Genomic DNA, 22483 nt, shown 5'->3' with positions numbered 1-22483 from the left:
CTTGCTTGTTTCACCGAGTGTGTCTTTTTTCCATCTTCTTTTTCATCTCCTTTTCTCTCTCACCCTTTTCTCATTTTCTCCTTTTTGTTTCCCTTTTAGTTTGTTTTCATCTTGTCTGTCTTTGCTTGCTTATCGTCGTGTCCACCAGCCTTGCTGTGCGGTCATGTTCTATTTTCCAACTTCGAAACAAAACCAACCGGCCGGGCGGTGATGTGTGACGCACGACGTGCGATGTGCGATATAGTATGATATCTCACCATGCCTACGCCAGCCATCTCGCTGCACGGAAGATCCGTCTACTTCGCGCACAGTCAGGCAGAGGACGAAGGACGGAAACATAGAAAGAGAGAAAAAACAAAAAAAGGACAACCGAACAAAAGAAAAACGAGTAGAAAAAAAGGGGGGGAAGGAATGCTTCTTCCATATTCGTGGCAGGCTCCTGTTCACTCTCCGCCGGTCTCCCTGCGCCTTTTGTCTCCTACCCCTACTGCCTTCTGCCTTCTGCTTTTTGCCTTCTGCCTGCTTTCTTTTGCGGAATGGTCGGCCAAAACACGTACATGACCATGATTATACCGAAACGAGGAATCGGCACTGATCAACACTCGTTGATTTTCTTTCTGACTTGTATATCCATCTTTTGTGTGTGTGTGTGTGTGTGTGTGTGCGTGCGTGTGCGTGTTTGTCACACTCCTGCTCCAACCGTTCTGGCTGGCTCTCCTTGCGCTCTGTCGCTATCAGCCTGATTTAATCCGGCGCGGGTTCGGTTCAGCTCTCACGCAGCCGTGATTCTACGTACCCGGGACCTGGGACCTGGGACAAGTCAGTGTTTCCGGTTTTCATCCCAAGAAGATCCAGGAAAAGAAAAACCCTCAGAGCAAAAGCACTCAGTCAGTCCAAGACTCAAGGAATATTTCAACGTCTGTTGCAGAAAATGATGTATGTAATCTGAAAATACCAACTAAAATCAATGTGTTGTATCTTGATCTCAATCAATATAGCAAAAGGCCAAAATGACCCCCTGAACTCCTGGTCCTCCGTACATAGCTAAACCACACAAAATAGCATTCATCATGGGTATCATCATCAGGAATAGCCTGCTTCACATGACAACTCACAAAATCAAAGTGTAACGATCGAAAACAAAGAAATATCAAATCAGCCTTCATGATAGTGCATAAGATCTCGCATCAGTGGACTCCTCTCATCTCATCTCATTCGGAACGTGTTTCTCATCTTCTCCAACAAAATCGTATCGGGCAGCTCGGTAGGCTGTCATTGGAAAGATTGTCGTTAAAATAACTGCTGAATACAACTTCTGCATTACATATGCAACTTCTCAACCTGGAAAAGAAAAGAATGTAAGGAGCGCTGGGCAAATCGTCATTTTGACATAATCCCATGACCGTCATATTCCCCCACCACGATCCTAGCGTGGTTTGGTTTTGGTCTGCTCGAGAAAAAGTCGCATTCGACATTCCATTCTCTGAGATCTTGAGGCGAGACAAGCAGTGATATCCTTCCCTCGAATGACTCAAAGAGGTGCTCTGGAATCGACCAAGGCTCTTTGTAATTCTTGGACCTGCAGGCGGCATGCCTCCAGAACCTAGAGGGCGGTGAGGAACGAGCATTGCAATAGCCACATTGGATGCACCAATTCGGTAGGCAGCGCAGCATGCGTTGGTCGCGCAGGGAAGAACAGGGTGTTCGTAGTTGCAGGACATCCCCGTGGATTTGGAAATGAGCGGCATAGCAAACAAGTTTTGCCAACTCGCCTCCACGGTAATAAGAACCACCCAAGCATCATTCTCCGAACGGTTAATGGGCCAATGGATCAGATGCGCCTTGAAGCAAGTTCACAGTCGCAGAAGTACCTGGTCCACGCGCTGTATTTCCTATCGGGCGCATTGGTGATGTGGCATGCCCTCATAGCCAATGCGTGTGACCGCTACTTCGTCAAGTAAATCATTGGCCATCGTCTGCGCTCTTTTGTCATACGCAGAGTCATCGGTGTTGCCTCTTAGGCAGAAGAATTTTGCCCGTCTGGTGTGATGGAATTGCAAGTCCACATCCCTTGCATAGGCTTATACACGTTGGTCACGGAATGGCTGAAACGGAAAGGTCCCGCCTGGCTGAAATGCCCTTTGACTTTGGCATCGGGACGAAAGGATGAGCGAAGAAAATTGCTCGCATCCTCCATGGTGGGAACACTGTTTTGTGGTGCTCCATCCATGGTCTTATACAGCCTTGCTGTGAAGATGACAGGGATACATTGCGAAAGAGGTAGAGCTCGTTGCCGGAAACAAGCCTGGTGCGCCACTTCAGTAATTGTGCGCGATTCTTTCCTGAAGCATCCGCAAAAGACCCAGCAGAGCCAGCGTGCTTAGGGGACCTGAGGGTGGGGAGCTGAGAAGACTCGCAATGGCTAAGCCTAAAGCGGGCTAAGATAGGCGCTTGTTCAACCCGAGGCCGTGCCACTGATTGGCCTGTGCAAGAAAGCCTGGCGTTGCGAGGTTAGTGAGGCATAAATTGCCTGGAATCCTTGCCCTCTTCTGCATCATGGTGGGCTCACCACGCACGATGTCAGAAGTTTCGGTGGCCAGATGGCTTGTTGCCTTCCATTGCAAATACATAAGACAGCCCCTCAGTCCCCCCCGAAAGGAGATTGTTTTTCCCTCCTCTTGTTGCTGCAATCTTTCAATAGCGAGCCTCCTTGATTTTTCGGTTTTGCGCCTGCCTCGAGTAGCTCAGCTTTTCTTCTTTGTCGACACGCCTACCGACCTCTCCTTGACTTGATTTGACAGGCTTCTCGTCCGGGTGGGACTTTATAAACTCCTTTTTGCCCTCGAAATCGAGGGTATGGATGTCGTTGACCACCGTGTCAGGGGACTTCCTCTCATGCAATTCACATAAGGCTGTCGGTCGCTGTCGAGAGCGCGTCTCATGCACTGCCTCATTTTTGTTGATAACTTGGCTCGGGAAAAGGCAACCGCCAGGCAACCCTCATGCGGCACGTGATGTTGTCTGTCGGTACCGGTGACTCAACCCCACGTGACCGGCGGGTGCCTGACTGGCCGCGAAGATGGTTGCTGGGTGCTGGGCAGGCCTGGCTCAATGGCAATAGAAGGTGTATGGATCTGAAGAGGTAAGAAATGAAAGACGAATGATGGATGGCTGTTGCTGCTGACGGAATCGATGCAATACGCCTCAACGCCGCTTAACTGGTGGGTAGGGACTGGGTTGTATCGTGACGAAGCTGGGACGAAAAAAAGATTTGAACGAATGTCTTGATACTCGGGTCAGACGTCGGCTCTCCGATGTATGTTGCAGGAGGTCGCTCACCTGGGAAAGGAAACATCTCCACCAATGCCACTCCTCGTTCTTCGATGGTCAGTTGTAGGTGCGGACGACATCCTGCTCAAATTGAGAGAGGATGGCATCCATTGTCCCACTCAAATGACTCTGTCGATCCCTCGGCGACAATCTTCCGGCCACGTACTCTCGATCGAGGGGGCTTTGAGCAAATCGTCGCTCTAGAGCCGAAGTGTAAAATTCCCTCGTAGTGGAAGAGGATGACGAAGAGGTTGAGGAGGAGGAACAAGCAGAGGAAGACGCTGAGGAGGCAGATTTGGCCGTGGTTGTCGACGCATGTCTGATCAGAGGGGTTTGCAACGACGGCTGCCGGGTCTGTGAAGTACTCTGGTGAGAGGCACTGTCGTGACCCGTCAGTAACAGGACTCGCAAGGTGCAAGCCCTGAGCGTAAGCTCGACCACTGCCGTTTGAATTGAGACGGTTCTGGGCTCCCGAAAAAGAGATGCACATTGGTAGACATTGTCATGTTGGAGGTCCATGCCAGACACGACCCGAGTATGGGAAGTGGTGGCTCTGGGTGCCTGCGACCTTATGACTGGACTACACAGGGGACGACACCATCTCTGGAATTGAAGAAGCATTTCCAAGCGAGTCTGCTCTCTTTGTAGGGACTGAATATATACAACAACCTATGACTTACCTCATGATGCTCTGGTGCTGCAAGAAACAACTACGTCGAGTCACTCGATGATGCTGCGCAGGCGAAGAGTCGGCGGCTTTTGGGCGGGCTGCGTTGAGTCAATGTGCAATAGATGACAGTAGTGCTGTCTAGAAAGTGTAAAGATACTGGTCAAATTGTATGTAAGTCTGTAAGAACAGCGAAGGTGGATGTTTGGGAAAATTGTTTCGTCGAGTCGAGCGGAAATGGGGTGTGCGAGTTCTGAGATGCTGAGATTCGGGAGCGCAGGCAGCGGATGGTTGTGGCCGCGCAGTTTGCCCTGCCCTGGTCAAGCTGGCGTTTTCCAATCAATCCAATCCATTTCGTACTTTGTCCACTGGTCAGTCCGTTCGGCTGCATGTCAGTCCTTTGCGCAGTGTTGTACCATTTGACCCAGGAGACAGTCTCGTACGGCTGGTTCACCGCTTACCTATGTACTCTCCATACGAACATTGGGCACCGTTACTGGTATTTACCATTGCAACTACATCAACGACGCAGAGCTGACACACAGTATTCTCGTCTGCGGTGTGGCCCGTCATCATCTCTGGCACTTTTGCAAACTTTGGCTCTGGCCACTCTGAGCGGAGTTGAAGACGTTTTCTAGATCGCCTGTCGAAACTTCTATCTCCTACGTACGAGCGCCTACAGGAGATTCAGCAGGAGAAAATTCTCCATCTGGCAACGATTTGAAGATCATGATGGTTCGATGCCGTGACATTTGACATGTTCGGTCAAAACCTTGACGATCGTGCAGGTTCTTTTGAAGCTTGGAGTTTCGTTTCCACCCCAGCGATGGCATCACCATAACATCGATGCCGCCTCTGTGTTATCAGCATCTCGGTATCCAATATTCAACTCGGCGTGCAGCAAGTCGATTCCTTGACTTCGTTTTTTAATCAGGTTTGCTAGATTAATTATTTTCGTGCGTCTATTCGAGCCATCTATTGGGGTACTGTCAGTGATTGTGGTTGAGCACAAAATTTCAACAGGGTTTATCGCGGGGCATTGGCGGGGGCGCTGATGCACTTGTAGAACTGCCTGAGGCGCCTATCGATAAGCCCAGTGCCCGCCTGTAGACGAAGCCTATCACGCCTATCGCGCCTATCGATAACCCCGAGACAATCATAAAACATTCCATTGCTTACCTACCTGCCTTGGGCGTTGACACCCCCAACTATCTACCTGAGGCAGGGAGAACAGACGTTGTCTTCCCAGACAGAGATGCTCCAGCCACTGAATTGAGTCCCTTTTCTTGTGGTGTGAACTGTATGGGCGATAATCAACCACGCCTCCTTAGAAAAATGCCAGCTAGCTATACCTTACCTTGGTAATATGGAAATACATTGGCTGCGCACTCTTTCAATTCGGGACTCCAGGTAGTGGGAACCCACCCACCTAGGTATACAGGATGAGGCGGCCTTATTCCAACTCAATGCTGTTGGCTTTTTGTGGGGCATAGTGGGAGAAAACTGTAGGGTCAACCTTTAGTGACTGAAACGCAGCAGGCCAAGTAGAGAGCAATGTCGAGGATATAACGATACAGCTGTTTTGTTGGCTCTGGATGAAATGCAGATAGCCGATCAAAAGTTCACATATCAAGCTCTCCGAATCTGGTACACTGTTTATTCGCCACGGAAGCTAAGGCGCCTTAAGGGGTCGACACCCAATCATGATGCACGCGTGTGAGAGGCTTCGCTTTAACCAAGGCGCCTTGGCCAATGCAATAAGACGCCATAAGCATCAGCAGCGTCCCAGTTGCCAACTCTGAATGATGTAATAGAATGCCGCCCCTGGGACGAGGCCTCGTCTGGAAGTCGGAGGCAATGAGCTGCTCTGCTCGTCTATTTTCCTTCTTTGCGAGTGCTCGTACCTCATTTACCTTTACCTCTTCTTTTCCCTCGTGCGGATTCACCACCCACAACCCCCTGTGTGTGGAGGTGACGTCAAATACGCCCTCGGCTGTCGCAAATTTGGCCCTTGCCAAGCGTTTCCTAGATTGTCTTGGTCTTGGATCTTGTTTCCCTGTTTGCCTCGACCTTTTGCCATCATCGACTCCATTCGCTGTCCTGAATATTTGGTTCATTATTACCTACAGTATTCGTAGTATACATCCTTCCGTGACGCGACACTTTTTGGAGGCCTTCACCATCCTTTTCCTTCCTCCGCGAGACTTCTCATACATCGCGACCCCTGTAACATGTCCTTGTACGGCCAATTCTCTCAATAACAATGCGTATGTTCTCCTCTCCCCTCGCGGTGACCGTCTCCAATCCTGATCACCAGTGCAGACCGAGTCCGAGCATGGGCACATTCGTCTGCTCATCAAAACAAATTCAATCCCTGGTCGCACAGTGATCAGACTTCGAAAGCTGCTGGCAAAGCCTCCACCAATGGCCAGGAGACCGAAGTCGAGAGCTCCAAAGGCTCTCGTTCGACGCGCCTTTGGAAAAATGTGAAAGCGCCCCTCTTCCATAGTTGGGTCAATGTCCTCTTGGTATTTGTGCCCGTCGGTATCGCTGTCCATTTCGCAAATGTCGATCCGAACATTGTCTTTGCACTCAATGCCGTTGCCATCATTCCCCTGGCAGGGCTTTTGACCTTCGCAACCGAATGCGTTGCCCATCGACTTGGACCCACGCTGGGGGCACTGCTGAATGTCAGTTTTGGAAATGCAGTCGAACTCATCATCTTCATCATCGCTCTCGTTAAGAACGAGATCCGCATTGTACAGGCCTCTCTGATAGGCTCACTCCTGGCCAACCTGCTCCTCATTTTGGGCATGGCTTTCCTCATCGGTGGCCTAGAATACCAAGAGCAGATCTACGACAGTACTGTGACGCAGATGAGTGCTTGTCTCTTGGCCCTGGCGGTTCTCAGTCTGTTGATTCCGGTTGGTCCCCATAATTTCTGCAATCGACGAGACAACAGCTAACCCCAAGCAGACCGCTTTCCATGCTTCCTTCAGTGACATGGACCGTGCAGATCGTGCGGTAATCAAGCTGAGCCGAGGCACATCGGTCATCCTCCTAGTCATCTACTTCCTTTACCTTCTTTTTCAACTCAAGTCCCATGCATATCTGTATCAAGGTACGCCGCAGCACGTCATCGACGAGGAATCAGCTCCTGGCTTTCTCGCTCGGTTCGACTCATCCAGTTCGTCTGCAAGTTCATCACGAGTGTCCACTGTGAACTCTGGTTCGGGTTCCAATCGTCGTGTGCGTAAGCGATTGAGGGCGAAATTGGGCATGAAACGACATGAGAAGACAGAAATAGAACCAGAAAGAGGCATAGAGCCTGTTCAGCCTGAAGGTGTCCCGCCCACAGACATTGCAATTGAAAAAACCGAAGAACCAGCGGAGATGGAACAGCCTTCCCAACACTCGGGACCTATTGCGACCCCTGTGACAGTCACCGCCACGTCTCAAGCCGGCGCCAAGGCAAAGCTGCCATTAGGACCTCGAGGGCTGCCGTTCCGTACACCCCCAGTGTTCCGGTCCTCAACCAATCCCACAGGGGGACCTGTCACAGACCATGCGCAAAATAACCTCCGACGCTACAGGTCAGATCCCAACTATCGCGAGGATGTACAATGGCAAAACCTGTCTCCCGCGGCCCGAAGAATCGACAGGCGCCAGACCCCCAAAAGCACAATTTCAAAGGAAGATGAAAGCGAGCCGCCGATGGGTCAGACCGCATCCATCATTTGGCTGCTCATCTCAACCGGCCTCGTCGCTTTATGTGCAGAGTTCCTGGTTGGCAGCATCGAACACCTGGTCGAAAACTCGCCACTCTCGGAAGCCTTCATTGGGCTGATCATCTTGCCCATCGTGGGCAATGCAGCAGAGCATGTTACAGCGGTGACTGTTGCGGCGAAGAACAAACTCGACCTTGCTCTTGGAGTGGCGTTGGGCTCCTCTATTCAGATTGCACTTTTTGTCACGCCGATTGTCGTTATCCTTGGGTGGATCATGGACAAAAGCATGTCGTTGTATTTCAGTCTGTTCGAAACCGGCTCGCTTTTCGTTTCGACCTTTATCGTCAATTTCCTCGTGCTCGACGGCCGGAGCAACTATCTGGAAGGGGCGCTGTTATGTGCTTGTTACATCATTGTTGCGTGAGTTTCCTTTCCCTGCCCGCGCAGTTCTCGCATGTCAACTAACCGAACCTACAGAGTTGGAGCATATTTCTTCCCAGACGACCAAGATCAGAGCTCTCTCACAAGTGGACCTGGCGGCGGCTAGACGCTCGGAAATGGTCTTTCTATCTGCTCCCAATTTTGTAGAACTCGTATACAAAAAGCTGTTAATTCGACCTCATCCCACCTGCACTGACTGCCCAACTGTCCCGTAAAGCGGACGAGGGAACCCAACTAGCTACGTAGAGGTTACGAAACATGCTCCATCTTCAAAGAGCCGAGACACTTTCACATGCAAGTGATTCAACGTGGGTCTTACTCTTACTTGCCGGAAACCATGTCCACCGATGACGTTTGGTGAGGAACGAGGAACCTCTGGATTAAATAATTCAACAACGTCCTGTCTCGAATACTCTTTTCATTCTCGACTCGTCCTGACCCAGGCCCGTCGGACGTCACTACAGCCGCTGCCATGGCTTTCAATCCCATTGTCTGGCTCTACACTCTGGTTCAATGGCTGCTAGCTAGAATATTCTCCCCAAACCCGCCCGCTCCCGGCGCCCAACTACGACGACCAAAGATTGCGGTCATCGGGGGTGGCTTGACTGGTGTTTCCGCCGCAGCACATTGTGTTGGTCATGGATTCGAAGTGACCTTGTTCGAAGCTCGGGGCAAGGATCATCTTGGTGGCATCTGGTCCGACGTCAACACGGCAAGTGGATGATGCGTTGTGACATATTCGAGAGGTATCATCTTTCTAACAACTTACATATAGACTTCCGGGCTCCAGATTCACAGTGTAATGTATCGGTTCCATCCTTCTGTACGGTGGGACCGTGGATATCCGAAACAGAATCAGATTGTGGACCAGGTCCGGCAACTCTGGCACCGCTACGGTCTTGATGAACGGACGAGGTTCAACGTCCAAGTCGAAAAGATTTACAAGGATAAACTCGACCGCTGGATAATCAACGACCCCTCGAACGGGAGATTTGAAGGAGTCATCCCGGCCATTGGGACCTGCGGTGCACCCAAGATGCCCCATCTTCCAGGCCAGGATAGGTTCAAGGGGAAGATCGTCCATTCGTCCAGACTTGACCACGAGGATGCCAGTGGCAAAAAGATCCTCATTGTAGGCGGCGGTGCCAGTGCGGTCGAGGCGTTGGAATGGGCGGTCGATACCGGCGCGGCAGAGATCAAAGTGCTTGCGAGGAGTGATAAATGGATCATCCCCCGCAATGGTTTCGTGGATGCCCTCCTGTCCTTCAACATCTTTGGCCAGGAGACTCTCCTGTCGTGGATCCCCGAAACCCTTCTACGGGTCTTCTTCTACCGCGACCTCAAAGATATTGCACCGACCGACCAAGGTCTTTTCACCGAGACGCCGATGGTCAACAGCGAGATCTTCAATCAGATCAGGGCCGGAAAAGCGTCGTGGCTCCGAGGGGACATCGAGGAGGTTGAGGACAACGGCATCGTCTTCAATCGCCGGGCCAAGGGAGTGCCAAAAGGCGGACCAGGCCATCATACACTGGTGGAAGGGGACATGATCATCATGGCCACCGGTTACAAGCGGCCCAGTCTCGACTTTCTACCAGAGCAGTGCTTCGAGCCAGGCTACGAACCACCGCGCTGGTTTATCCAGTGCTTTCCTCCCACCGAACCATCCATCTGTGCGATCAACTCGACCTACGTCAACGCCATTGGGTAAGTCTTGCGCCTTCAGTTCGTCTGCACAGATTCACTGCTGACCACTGAACGCCTTGTCGTTGCAGCACTGTGGGAAATTATCACATTGGCATCTACACCCGCATGCTGCTCATGTTTCTCGTCGACCCCTTGACCACTCCACGGACGTGGTGGATGAAAAGATGGGTCGATTTCACCAGCACCGTCAAGGCTTTGGCGCCCACCAAAGCATTCGACTTCTTCACCTACTCGGAGCTGCTGTACTGGTTCTGTTTCGTCACGTTGATCAACCCATTCCGGTGGAAGTGGGCATTTTTTGTGCTGTTTGGAATTGGCAAGCATCTGCCAGCAAGTATCGTAGAGAAGGAAGACAAGCTGAGGAACGGGCTCGGGTACCGCAAGAGCAAGATGGACGAGTAGGGAATAGTCAGTGACGAGGAGAACTCGGGAAGACAAGGCTGAATGGAAATAGAAAAGTTCATAGATTGTTTGTTGCACTCGTGGTAGATCGGTATATGATACACGGCACAAATACGGCGATGGGGTGTTCTGCTGGCGAGAGGCTTCCCCTATTGCACTTTAAATCTGGTTGCATTCACGACTGACGGTCTCACATGCAAACAACTCGGAATTGGAGGATCTGACGGAGGTTCTAGGAATGACGTCAAGTTTGAGCCTCGATTCTCGATATAATCATAAATACCTACTCAGTGTCGAAGAAGATAGACGAGCCACCACCGGACGCCCACCTTCTGGCATGATCAAAGGGACCTTTTGAACGTCAAGTAGGCATGAGAGAACGCACCTTCCACTCGAGCTGCGATAACGTTGATTCCTGAAGTCAAGGACACTCTTCCACCGGACACCATTCCGGACAGTCTCCGACGACTCGAGCAAACCAAGTGAACCGCCATCGCAAGTCACACACATTCTGCTCGCCAACTTCACCGATTCTTTGACCATGGACGACCCTGGTACGTCCATCGAGCACCCACGCACCCAATCGCCGAGCGGGGAGTCACTGATCAATCTGGCATTTAGTGGCCGAGATACCACACATCATAAAGACACTGGTTACCGCGCCGTCTGATGTACAATCCGACACCATCAAGTTATATTTCACGCCCGCCGCATCATTCACCCACCCATTTTGCAGAACGGGGAGTTTTCCCGGTTCGATCTGGCTCATCATGTACGTATCGCTTCCTCTGCAGGGGATGCATTTTGGGCGAGAGGAATATCTCCTGTCTTTGTTCCCCATTACTGATTTCTCCCCCAGCATGATTTACCGCTGGTACAAAATCCTCAGCCCTCACGTCGACATCTGGATTGACAGTGTTGGTAAGGAAGAGTGACAGGCATCCCTCTTGGAAGAGCGTGTCAGCTGAAAACCACCAGCATTCGACAAAGAAAAGCTTCTCCTCTACGTGTCGATGCATCAGGATTTCAGACTCTGGGTGGTCCCATTCTACATCGCTCCCGTCAAACTGGTCACCGTCTTGCAGCTTACCACCGATCCCACATCACAGGCTCCGGACGAGTCTGCTCCGCAAGTGGAGAAATCGCCATTGAAACGAGCGAAGAAAGGCAAGGGAGGGGGTCAGGGCAGGAGGAAGAGCATGATCTCATTCGAGGGTAAGAGCAAGCGGGATGCTCCTGACCGCTCTTCTGATCAGTACGTAGGCGACGACAGCGATGACGACGACATAAAGTACTTTATTCAATCCCAGGACGATCTGTACCAAACGAGCGAGTGGATCAAGTTCATACTGCCATGGGGAGTGGGTGTCCTGTTGATGGTCCTTTGGCAATTCTGGGCGACATTTCTGTGTGTTGTGGGAACCAAGGTCGTCGACACCATCCTGTGGTTGCCACGGAAGTTGTACTTTTCAGATGTTGAGATCTTTGATAACACCGCCAACAAAGCGCTTGGGCCTGATTGAGTTGGGTGTGGAGTGGTCAAGTCAGCAGCTGTTGGCGAGAAACGTGTCGAGTTTGGAGGGGTCCCTGCAACAGTCAAGGAATAGAGATTATGACGAGTATTGAGGGTTGAAGGGTATGATTGACTGCGATTGTACGCATGACATATGTGGTCTGTTCTAGCAGGCTGGGAATGTGCACTGTTGCAGGCGGTGTGCTGTATGAATATACTTTCATGGCGCAGGTGTGAAGTCCGGGTAATAAGCGGTTGCAAAGCGGTACGGGGACATGTTTATGATGCAAGACGATGCACTCGCTGGTGCTGGAGACATGGGAGAGGGTTCTTGGGGATTTGTTTAGAACAAATACAAAGGTTCAGTGTAGCGGTTAGAGGGACACCAAAGTTCGAGTCTGGAATACAGCCAATACTCGCACTCGTAGGCGGAGATTGGACTTGTTTCAACTGGACCTGGGTGACTGGTGTTGGTGCGGTACACAGTCCCTCGAACACACCGGAGGTCTTCACCGAACCATGAGCCACAGTGTTTCAAGAAAAAGGGGACTAGTTAACTTGGATACGAAACAAAAGCTTGGAATCTTCGATGCGAGCTGTCAAGTGACGACGTCACCGCCAATTCCCCAGGTCCATGCAGTACGTGTACAGTATTAATATTACTACTCCGTTACTTGTAGGTCAGTTATCTATCTAGGTAGTTAATTCCACCTCGACCAAAACGCCTCAGCCAGCCGGTCTTTCTCTCTCTTTTCCTCACACTCAGCTCAAGTACTATTAAGTTACTGCGTCTGTCTGCGAGTGGAGTTTCACATCAACACTTTTACGACGTCGTCCTATCTATCGTCCTATCGACCGGCCACGCTCCTCCTCCTCCTCCTCGAAAACTCATTGCCCTCTCCTCCCCTCTCCTCTCTTGTCCTGTCCACGGCTGTGTGCGGTGTGGTCAACCAACAATGCCTCCTTCGTCGACCACTTCTTCAACGTCAACCATCGCAAAGGGCGTCAAGGGACCTTCGAAACCGGGATGTATTCCGTGTGACTGTGGTGCGTGTGTGTGTGTGTTTTCTTTTTGCCTTTTGTTTTGTCCCGTTTTGTGTCATTTCTTCTCTTCTCCACCTGAGTTCCTCTAGTATGGTGTGCCGCCGGCCCTTACTCTTTTTTTTTGGTGCTGTGTGGTGTTTCTCCGAGGGGGGGGGAGGGGGGCGGAGCGTTGGGGCCCCTTTTTCGTCAATTTCATTCATCCTCGACGTGAGAGAGGAGATTGGGTTGAGAGTCGACGGGTCGAGAGCCTAGAGCCGAGCTCGAAGCGAGAAGATCAACGAGAAGTTCAAAGTTTTTTATTTTTGGCTGACCTCTTCTCTCCCTTCCTTCGCCCTTGTTAGGTGACTATGAGTGCGACTGTTGCATCATTCCATGCACCGTCATGTGAGGATCACGGCCACCACCGTTTCTACCGCCACCTCTTATCTCCACCTCTACCGCTACCGCTACCGCGTTTACTTGCACGACTACTACTACTACTAGCACCACGAACATCACGACCATGACAAACCCCAAACGCGAACACGACCACGGCCACTATACCACGACGTCCACCCCCCCAACCGCCCCTCCTTTCGAGAGGCATGACGGGAACCGCTCACTTTCTTTCGTCTGTACACCATGTCGACTGGATGGAATGAATGCATACGTCCATCAACACACGCACGCTGCTGCTGCTGCTGCGTAGTATGAGGGCTGAAAGGATGAAAAGGCACACACACGCACACACGCACACACGGACAGACACCCCCCTTTTACTCAAATCGACACTTACACAACGCATAGTACGTGTGGGAAAATGACCGGCTGTGATACTTTTGCAAATGATGAATATACGAACTGCGACTCTGTTGAACCATGATTGTTCTATTTGAGCATATGGACCATGACTATTGCAATGTGACTCTCTCCCCCCCTCTCTCCGCCGGATAGTAGCTTGCTTCTTGAACTAGAATCTTGAAACGTCGAGCATGTGTCAAAGCACACACATGCAGGCCATGGTGACTTGGTTGTACGTACTACGTACTACATGACAATTATCATCGGATATTGTTCGAGGTTACAACATTTCATCATGTGAGCTGGTTGAATATCCCAACAGTAAATGATTTTACCATGATCATACACGCATGATATTACGACGCATCACAAATACATTCCCGTACAGAAGACACATATCCAACCCAATCATGTAGATACACCACCACGCACCTTGTCCAGCCTGACAGGCCGAGTCTCGTTCAATGGAAAAGATTCCGCGTCTTCGCCCTCTGAAAGATCGTCAAGTGAGAAGTCATCGTGAAGTCGAGCTTCTTCCAAGTCCCGTCCTTTGGCACCGGTCCTGGCACTTTCGTACTCTGCTCGACTCGGGTACGGCACATCGCACTTCGGGTGTTTCAGTGGGCGGTAATAACGTCGGTACGTGAAGTATGCCACGCCCATGCCGAGGATGCTCCCGGAGGTGACGTCGTAGACGTCGTGCCTGTAATCCGCCAGGCGCGACATGGCAATCAGCGCGGCGCCCACCAGAGGCGCGAGCACGACCAAGACCCTGGCCAGGTCGGCGTGCGGCCTGAAGATGCGTAGCTGTCCCGCCAGGAAGAGCGCGAGGTATCCCAGGCCCGCGAAGGCCCAGCTGCTGTGGCCGGAGGGGAAACTGCGCCAGCCGTCGTGCAGCGTGCGGTGCCTCGACTCCGTGCACACGGCGAACGTCACCAGCTCGTGCTCGGGCGTGCCGGCGGCCGGCTTGCATCGGGCAATCAGGTCCGGACGAGGCCGGCCGACGGCGTTCTTGACGATGTCCGTGAGGAGCGACGTGAGGAAGACGGAGACGAACAGGCCCAGCAGCGTGACGTGGGCCTTGTGGAAGCCCGGCCGGGCGACCGCCGCCCACGCCAGGATGAATACCAGCGGGCCGATGCCCGCGTAGAGGATGAGGTTCAGCGTCGGCACCCGCTCGACGGCCGCGTGCGGGTACTGCTTCGTGTGGTCGTCGAGCGTGAACATGCGGTGGAAAGGTACCGCGAAGGTTTGTTCCTGGTTCGGTGAGGAAACAGAAGTGTCAGCGGAGAGGACTCGGAGGGAGGACCGCTTGAACAGGCAGGGTGGTTGTTCACATATAGTTGAATAAACCGCTGCAGACTTACCCACATGTACGCTGCGAGGACGAGAGCGAAGCCGATGTAGTCGGGCGCATACGACCGTCGCCAAAACCGTGCCAGAGTCCCTGCCATGCCTGCGCTCTCGTGTATAGATTGCTTTTGCTTCATCGCGACCAACGAAGAGAGCGCTTCGAGGGAGGAAGGGCCCCTTTACCAGAAGCCTCGGTAGATTCCCATCACGACGATACGAGTAGAGGACGCCCGCGATGATGGTGAGAAAAAAGGGACGATTGATCTTTTGCGGAAAGGAACGCCTCGTCGAGTGTGAGAGGCGATAGGCTACCTGTACTCTCTCTATCTTCTCTCGCTGCTACAACCGAGTTGCACCCGAGTCACGTGGAAGTCCCTGTCTCCTCCCAGGTTCCAATAACTCTATGCCGCAAATTGTGGTTTACCATTGGCGCATCTCTGGCCTACACCACCTTACGTGTCGCTTTGCATGTCAACACCCTGCCCACCAGGACGACAAGAACGACGCAACCTATCTCTTACAATTGCGCGGGATATCCGGCATGTGTTGACAGTTGCGTGAGTAACGTAATCACCACCGTCTTGCCATGGCGGACCAAGAGCATCAGCAGCCGCAGCAGCAGCAGCAACTGCCTGAGGCTCCCTTCCCTGCACCTCCTCCGTTCTGGCGCCATTTCACCACGGCGAACGAGGAAAAACTCAAAGAGATTGAGTCGAGCGAGCCAGGGCGATCCGAGAAGTTGCCGATTCCGTTGGCTTATCTGCGCCCTCCGCCTCCTCCACCTGAATCCGCAGAAGTCTACACGACATTTGGCCAGAGTCAGGTCATTGACCCGAGCAAACCAACCTCGCTGCCTAGAGATCAGCTACTGTTTGACCCCGACAGCCCGAACCTCAACCATGCCGTCCTGCTGAGCAAGATGACCAAGTCTCTGATGCTCAATTTCCTCGAGCTGACAAGCGATCTCTCGCTGGATCCCACATCTTATGAAGAGAAAATGGCGGATATCCGACAATTGGTACTCAATATTCACGTGGTCATTAACATGTACAGACCGCACCAGGCGCGAGAAAGTGTCAAGGAGATGCTAGAGGACATATTGGAGGACGGCGAGAGGGAGATGGAAGAATCTGACAACCTGAAGCAGAAAGTTGAGCAGTTCTTGGGCGAGCTGGGAAACACGGCAGCCCATGCCGGATCAGCGATGGCCACAGATTTGAATGGAGAGACCTCTACTATTGGCAACGAAAACCCAAAATTGGATGAACAGCGACGACTGTGGGACATGATCGACGAAATGACTGATGGATGAGGTACGGACTCGCGTACAGAGTTAGTTAACCACCGGCTGCCGCAAGGAAGAAAGCATGGAGAGTTAAAAGGTCACACTGCTCGATGAGCATGAAGATGCACCAGAGGTTCTTCGGGACAAAACCTACTTTTACGACACGATAACCTAAACATGGATTTCCGCAGCTGCCACTCCTGCAATTGCCTCCTTGTACGACGCGAGTGCAGGCTCAACCTCCTCCTCGACAAATTCAACCACTTGTTCAGGTGACCTGCCGATGAACTTGGCAGGGTTCAAAAGGTCGCTCTCCGTCAACTCCGCCCACACTGGTTCGAAGAACTTCTCCTTCCTGATTCTCTCAACCAAGTCATTGGCCTTGCCCTCTTGTTTCACTACTGCACCTGCCTGGTGCGAAAGCACACGGATCTGTTCGTGAGCTTCCTGCCTGCTTGCACCCTTCTCGACCAAACGCATGATGATTGTCTCGGTGGCCATGAAGGGCAACTCTTGTTGGAGACGGCTGTTGATGACAGCAGGGTATACAACCAATCCAGAAGAAACATTGTCAAGCAAGATGCACAGCGAGTCAGCGATCAGGAACATCTCCGGGATATCGATTCGTCGGATTGCAGAGTCATCAAGCGATCGTTCGAACCACTGATGCGCATATGTCTGGCCGAATCCTTGGGGCAAAGAGGTCAATTTCCGGCCCAGACTCGACATTCGCTCGCAGCGCATTGGGTTCCGTTTGTATGCCATGGCAGATGAGCCTATTTGGTCCTTCTCGAATGGCTCTTCGAGTTCTTTCATCATAGCCAAATGTCGGATGTCGGTGCCGATGTGTTCACACGTCGTGCCAAAGGACGCGAGAACATTGGCGACATCGAAGTCAATCTTGCGGTTATAGGTCTGGACTGACACGATGCTGCGCTTGGTGAAACCCGCCTTCTTGGTAACAAGCTCATCTAGGGCCTTGACCTTGGCGTGATCTCCGTGGAACAATTCAAGGAAAGACGCTTGTGTGCCGGTGGTGCCTTTGACGCCTCGGAAGCGTAGATCGGATCGTGCTCGCTCGATGTTGCGCAGATCCATGAGCAGAGATTCGATCCATTGTGTGGCACGGCGTCCGACGGTGATGGGCTGTGCTGGTTGGCCATGCGTGAAACCCAGACATGGCAGATCTTTGTACTCCACGGCGAAGTCGGACAGTTTCTTGATACATCTGGCGATTTTGGGAAGCAGGAGGGACAACCCGTCACGCAAAAAGATTAGATCCGCGTTGTCGGTCACGTAGCACGATGTAGCGCCTAGATGGATCTTTCCGGCCGCCGCTGGTGCTCGCTGACCAAATGCATGGACATGAGCCATAACGTCGTGTCGTCGTCGCTTCTCCTCGATGGCAGCAACGGTAAAGTCCTCGTCGGTCATGGTGCTCGCAGCCTTCATTTGACTGATTGCTTCTTCGGAAATATCGAGACCTAGTTCTCTTTCAGCTTCGGCGAGCCAGATCCAAAGTTGACGCCATGTAGATGCGCGGGTGCGGGCGCTGAAAAGTCTGAGCATGTCTTTGCTCGCATAGCGAGCGCCCATGGGCGATTGCCATTCGTCGAAGGACATGACGACGGTGACAAGACCACCGCAGAGACTGGTGGTAGACTATTATGTCAGATTCGCGACTGTCCGTTGCTATGGACTGAACTTCGCCGTCTTGTACTGTATGTTTCGTTTATGGAGCTTGATTTTTATGACATGGCGCGGGGTGTCTTGTTGGTAAAAATTGTCGGATGAAAAAAATGGACGGTGTTGATTGGTTGAAATGCGAGATACCAGGAGTTCCAAGTACGAGGAAGTATCTTACTGCCTTCAGTGATGAATGAAGCTCGCTCAACAACGGTATTCGCTCCTGTTCACCTTTCTGTAAGATTTTATCGTAAAGACCAAACACGCCATCTGTTGCTGTGACACCACAGTTGAAGCTCTTGCTTGCACCGGCGTTGGCTGTGGTGGTCCCATTGCTTCACGCCGCTTTTGGGCAACCTCTACGGCGAATCATTCGACCGCCGAAGGCCGTTTCAGATTTGCGTTGATGTTCAGAAACTTTTTTTCCGTTTAGCCTCATAGCAGTGACTATTCGTGCAGCGACACCGGCGATCATACAGGGTGGCTGCAATGTCGAAACGGAAGGTGGCGCCTGGTGAGCAGGCTGCTCGGAAAAAGCAGAAACTTCCTGAACCGACCAAACAGGGCACGGTGAAAAGCTCAACCGTCAGAGGTGATTCCTTGAAATGGAAAGAGGTATCTCTTCCTGGACGGCTGGAAGATGCCGAGGGCTTTTTTGGGCTCGAAGAAATCGACGATGTCGAAGTTGTCAGAGACGAATCGACCAACGCAGTCATGTTCCGACCCAAGTCTCAGGAGGCGGTGTTGGAAGATGCGAACGAAGACATCGACGGAGAGGAATGGGGCGGATTTGACGATGAATCGCAGACTCAGCCACTCTCTGAAGAGGTCAAGTCTGTTCCTGTCAGCGCGAATACGAAAACGCCAAAGCAAACAGATCCGTCCAACAAGACACAGACCCAGAAACCAAAACAACAGGCGACCGATGTTCAGCCTGGGCTGGGGTTTGACGTCTTGGAGGAAACCACCGATGACTTGAAGACCGATGTATCAGCATGGAAAGGCCTGGAACTACACCCGACCACCTTGTCACAGCTTGCTCGAATGGGATTTGCGAAGCCGACACCTATTCAGGAAACTGCAATTCCAGCGATCAAACAAGGCCACGATGTCATTGGGAAAGCTGTCACCGGATCGGGCAAAACACTCGCGTTCGGCTTACCGATTTTCGAAAACTGGCTCTCAACCGCAGCTGCAACAAGCAACGCACCGAAGAAACCCAAGGACTCGATACTAGCGCTCATTCTCGCACCGACAAGAGAACTTGCCCTGCAGCTCCACAAGCATCTCAATGAATTGTGTATGGGTTTGGAAAATCATCCGAGTGTGACTGCGGTGACCGGTGGGTTGTCGATCATCAAGCAACAACGACAATTGGGATACGCAGACATTGTCGTAGCGACTCCCGGACGACTATGGGAAGTGATGAACGATACATCGGCGCACCATGACCCGGACGTCTTCATGGATCGCCTGAAAGCAATCAAGTATTTGGTTGTTGATGAAGCGGACAGGCTGCTGAGCGAAGGTCATTTCAAGGAGGTTGAGAATATCCTTGACGCCTTGGATCGAGAGGTGGTCGATGAGGAGGCTACAGAAAGACAGGCTGTCAAAGGTTCACAAAAATCTCAAAGACAGACTCTGGTCTTTTCTGCCACGTTCCACAAGGGTTTACAACAGAAGTTGACGGCAAAGGTTAAGCCCGGCAAGCGTATGAGTGACCAACTACTCAATAATCAGCAGTCGATGGAATACCTTCTACGAAAGCTTTCATTCAGAGAGGCAAAACCTACGTTTATTGATGTTAATCCGGAAACGCAAATGGCGACGGCTCTGTCTGAGTCGATTGTGGAATGCGCTGCAATGAAGAAAGATCTCTACCTCTATGCACTACTTATGCAAAATGCGACTGCAAAGACACTGGTCTTCACAAACAGTATTTCGGCAGTGCGAAGATTGGTGACTTTTTTGCAAACCCTAAAACAACCAGCGGTCGGACTACATTCGACCATGCCCCAGAAATCGAGATTGCGGTCGCTGGAGAAATTCGCCGCACAACGAACGGTTCTTGTCGCCACAGATGTTGCAGCACGTGGTCTTGACATCAAGGGCATTCAACTGATCATTCACTACCACGTGCCTCGTACTGCGGACATGTATGTCCATCGCTCAGGACGAACGGCTCGTGCTGAGAACTCTGGTCGGTCGATCTTGCTTTGCTCACCTGACGAAGTTGCGGGCGTCACGAGGCTGATTGCAGAGGTGCACAAGTCTGACAAGGCCCCTGATGTTGTGGATTTAGATGGTCGACTAGTCAAGAGATTGGCTGACCGGGTAGATCTGGCCCACAAGATCAGCGACGCGACGATAGCAAAAGAGAAAACGAATAGCAAAGATGAATGGTTGAGGACTGCTGCAGAAGAGCTCGGCGTTGAGTATGACAGTGAGGAGTTTGAGAGTCAGGGGCAGAAGGGGCGCCGAGGCCGTGGTGGAGGAAAGGCCAAGAAAGAAAAGGAAAAGGCTGCTACGGGCAAAGACCAGATATCACAATGGCGAGCTGCACTTCAAGACCTTCTGGATAAGCGAGTCAATCTAGGTGTTAGCGAGAGGTACTTGGCTGGGGGTCGGGTCGATGTGGATGCGCTGCTTAGTGGCAAGGCTGATGGCGCGTTTCTCGAGGGCCGATGAGGAAAAGATAATATACGGAGTTTTTTTTACAGGAGAGAGTCACCCTCATCATCCATACCGGCGACATCCTTCCGAGTTTTGGTGGTTTCTCCCACTCCCGGCTGGGACCTGAGACGAATTGAACCTACGTTGCGCCATATTGGCAGTTGAGGTTCGATACAGATCTGGATGAAGGCGTCGCCTGAGGCTTAGTCGAATGCACTTTCCTCCTGCTCACGGCACTTGCACTGAGGAAGGACTAAAGCGAGTTTGCCAACCACCGACCACAACTAGCAATATCACACTTTTCCTCCAGCATTGCTGTCGACGTATTATTCCTTAAGCCCTCCGCCTTGTTCCTAGTTGTCATCTGTATCCCCATACAATCTGCCACAGTCCTACCGCGCTATGCCATGCCCTGATACAACCTCAAGCAGCATCGCTCGCGCAACCGGCCATTGACGTTGCGAAAACGCACTCTATCGAGAGAACCACTTCGATCCTGTGGTGCTAGGTTCCTTGAACGCGAAAGCATTGTCGTACGTCACCTTCACACCTTGACACACCCAAGATGCTATCCTTTGGAGGTAGCTCCCAAGCACCCGCGCCAAAATCCGGAAGAACCGAGTCCTACAACCTGCTATCCTTCGATGGAGGAGGTGTCCGAGGTATTTCGAGCGTGGTGATACTCAAGAAACTGATGGACCGCATACAGGAGGTTGAGAATGAGAGGGCTGTCTTACTGGGCAAGCAAATCAACGAAGAAGAACGAAAGCCAGTTGACTATTTCGACCTTGCCGCAGGAACAAGTACTGGGGGCTTGATTGCACTGATGTTGTTCCGTCTGGACATGAGATGCAGTGATGTGATTGCCGCGTATCAGAATCTAGCTAAGAAAGTCTTCAGCCCAAAACTCGGACCAATACCTCTACACCAATATGGGTACGTGGGCAAGATTGTTGGCGACGTTTGGCTTGGGCTCAAGGCTTTCTCTGGACGGTCTCAATTCTCGCATAAGCCACTAGAAAACGCCATTGACAAAGTTGTCGCTACGTTTCCGCTCGATGATGAAGACAGAGAATTGAAAGGAAACGCTTCGCTTCTCAAAGGGAGTCGAGGACAAATGTGAGTGACCGCGCAGTAGTGTGAGCATGCCGAGCAGTCACTGACATCAGTGTCGTAGGTTCATGTGTGCAACCCTGGCAGACAAAGGAGAATCGATACTCCTGCGCAATTATGCACCTCCATTCCCGCCTCTCCCGGTCTCTGCAGGAGCCCAAGACCTGAACCTAAACACAATCACCATCAAGGAAGCCGCACGCGCCACTTCGGCTGCTCCGACCTATTTGAAAGAAGTCGACATCCAGGGTCTTAAGTTCTGGGACGGTGGACTCCTCAACAACAATCCTATCACCCAAGTCTGGGATAACCGGGGCGATTTGGTGTCTGGAGAAGCCCCAAATCCGTCAGTCAAATGCATCGTGAGTCTCGGTACGACACATCCCGAGCACGAGAGGAAGAAGCGTCCTGGCACAGGAGTTTCGAGGTTCTTCAACACGGTTTCCAAGACCGTTGCATTCGTGACCAATACAGAGGCGAAACATCGTGACTTTGATCGAAACATGCGACAACACAACAGGCGCAGGCCAAACGATTCTACGGCTTACTTTCGCTTTGATGCGCCGACTGGTACCAAACAGATTGATCTGGGAGATTATCTGCGGATGCCCAAACTTGTGGAATACACCGACGTGTATTTGAGAAGGTTGGAGGTTGATAAAGTGATCACCGAGTGTGCCGAAATACTCGCAAAGGAGACTTAAATAGTGCGCAACGAATTTGGACATGTGGCTTTGGTAGGGCTTCTGCATTCTAGAATA

At 51.7% G+C, this 22483-nt stretch overlaps 8 protein-coding genes across 8 annotated transcripts; 6 read left to right on the top strand and 2 right to left on the bottom strand.

Annotated features, from left to right (window-relative positions):
* Nucleotides 1-6260: 6260 nt before the first annotated feature.
* Nucleotides 6261-8272, top strand: PV08_06313 (calcium/proton exchanger; the record flags this gene model as incomplete). Its single annotated transcript, XM_016380651.1, has 4 exons — nucleotides 6261-6264; nucleotides 6320-6921; nucleotides 6974-8145; nucleotides 8203-8272. The coding sequence occupies 4 exons, from the start codon at nucleotides 6261-6263 to the stop codon at nucleotides 8270-8272; spliced, it is 1848 nt and encodes a 615-aa protein (XP_016236478.1).
* Nucleotides 8273-8638: 366 nt separating this feature from the next.
* PV08_06312 (uncharacterized protein) lies at nucleotides 8639-10275 on the top strand (the record flags this gene model as incomplete). The annotated part of the gene is made up of 3 exons (XM_016380650.1): nucleotides 8639-8869; nucleotides 8942-9873; nucleotides 9942-10275. The coding sequence occupies 3 exons, from the start codon at nucleotides 8639-8641 to the stop codon at nucleotides 10273-10275; spliced, it is 1497 nt and encodes a 498-aa protein (XP_016236477.1).
* Nucleotides 10276-10816: 541 nt separating this feature from the next.
* PV08_06311 (uncharacterized protein) lies at nucleotides 10817-11798 on the top strand (the record flags this gene model as incomplete). Its single annotated transcript, XM_016380649.1, has 4 exons — nucleotides 10817-10829; nucleotides 10897-11047; nucleotides 11135-11196; nucleotides 11254-11798. The coding sequence occupies 4 exons, from the start codon at nucleotides 10817-10819 to the stop codon at nucleotides 11796-11798; spliced, it is 771 nt and encodes a 256-aa protein (XP_016236476.1).
* Nucleotides 11799-14020: 2222 nt separating this feature from the next.
* On the bottom strand, nucleotides 14021-15102 carry PV08_06310 (uncharacterized protein; the record flags this gene model as incomplete). The annotated part of the gene is made up of 2 exons (XM_016380648.1): nucleotides 14021-14869; nucleotides 14980-15102. The coding sequence occupies 2 exons, from the start codon at nucleotides 15100-15102 to the stop codon at nucleotides 14021-14023; spliced, it is 972 nt and encodes a 323-aa protein (XP_016236475.1).
* Nucleotides 15103-15551: 449 nt separating this feature from the next.
* On the top strand, nucleotides 15552-16277 carry PV08_06309 (uncharacterized protein; the record flags this gene model as incomplete). Its single annotated transcript, XM_016380647.1, has 1 exon — nucleotides 15552-16277. The coding sequence occupies one exon, from the start codon at nucleotides 15552-15554 to the stop codon at nucleotides 16275-16277; it is 726 nt and encodes a 241-aa protein (XP_016236474.1).
* Nucleotides 16278-16421: 144 nt separating this feature from the next.
* Nucleotides 16422-17873, bottom strand: PV08_06308 (adenylosuccinate lyase; the record flags this gene model as incomplete). The annotated part of the gene is made up of 1 exon (XM_016380646.1): nucleotides 16422-17873. One exon carries the CDS (start codon nucleotides 17871-17873, stop codon nucleotides 16422-16424), a length of 1452 nt encoding a protein of 483 aa, XP_016236473.1.
* A 552-nt stretch (nucleotides 17874-18425) lies between these two features.
* PV08_06307 (uncharacterized protein) lies at nucleotides 18426-20624 on the top strand (the record flags this gene model as incomplete). The annotated part of the gene is made up of 1 exon (XM_016380645.1): nucleotides 18426-20624. One exon carries the CDS (start codon nucleotides 18426-18428, stop codon nucleotides 20622-20624), a length of 2199 nt encoding a protein of 732 aa, XP_016236472.1.
* A 550-nt stretch (nucleotides 20625-21174) lies between these two features.
* Nucleotides 21175-22426, top strand: PV08_06306 (uncharacterized protein; the record flags this gene model as incomplete). Its single annotated transcript, XM_016380644.1, has 2 exons — nucleotides 21175-21728; nucleotides 21787-22426. The coding sequence occupies 2 exons, from the start codon at nucleotides 21175-21177 to the stop codon at nucleotides 22424-22426; spliced, it is 1194 nt and encodes a 397-aa protein (XP_016236471.1).
* Between the last annotated feature and the right edge of the window lie 57 nt (nucleotides 22427-22483).

This window comes from Exophiala spinifera (genome assembly GCF_000836115.1).
Source record: "Exophiala spinifera strain CBS 89968 unplaced genomic scaffold supercont1.4, whole genome shotgun sequence".
NCBI lineage: Eukaryota > Fungi > Ascomycota > Eurotiomycetes > Chaetothyriales > Herpotrichiellaceae > Exophiala > Exophiala spinifera.
This window is presented reverse-complemented; position numbering and strand designations above follow the sequence as displayed.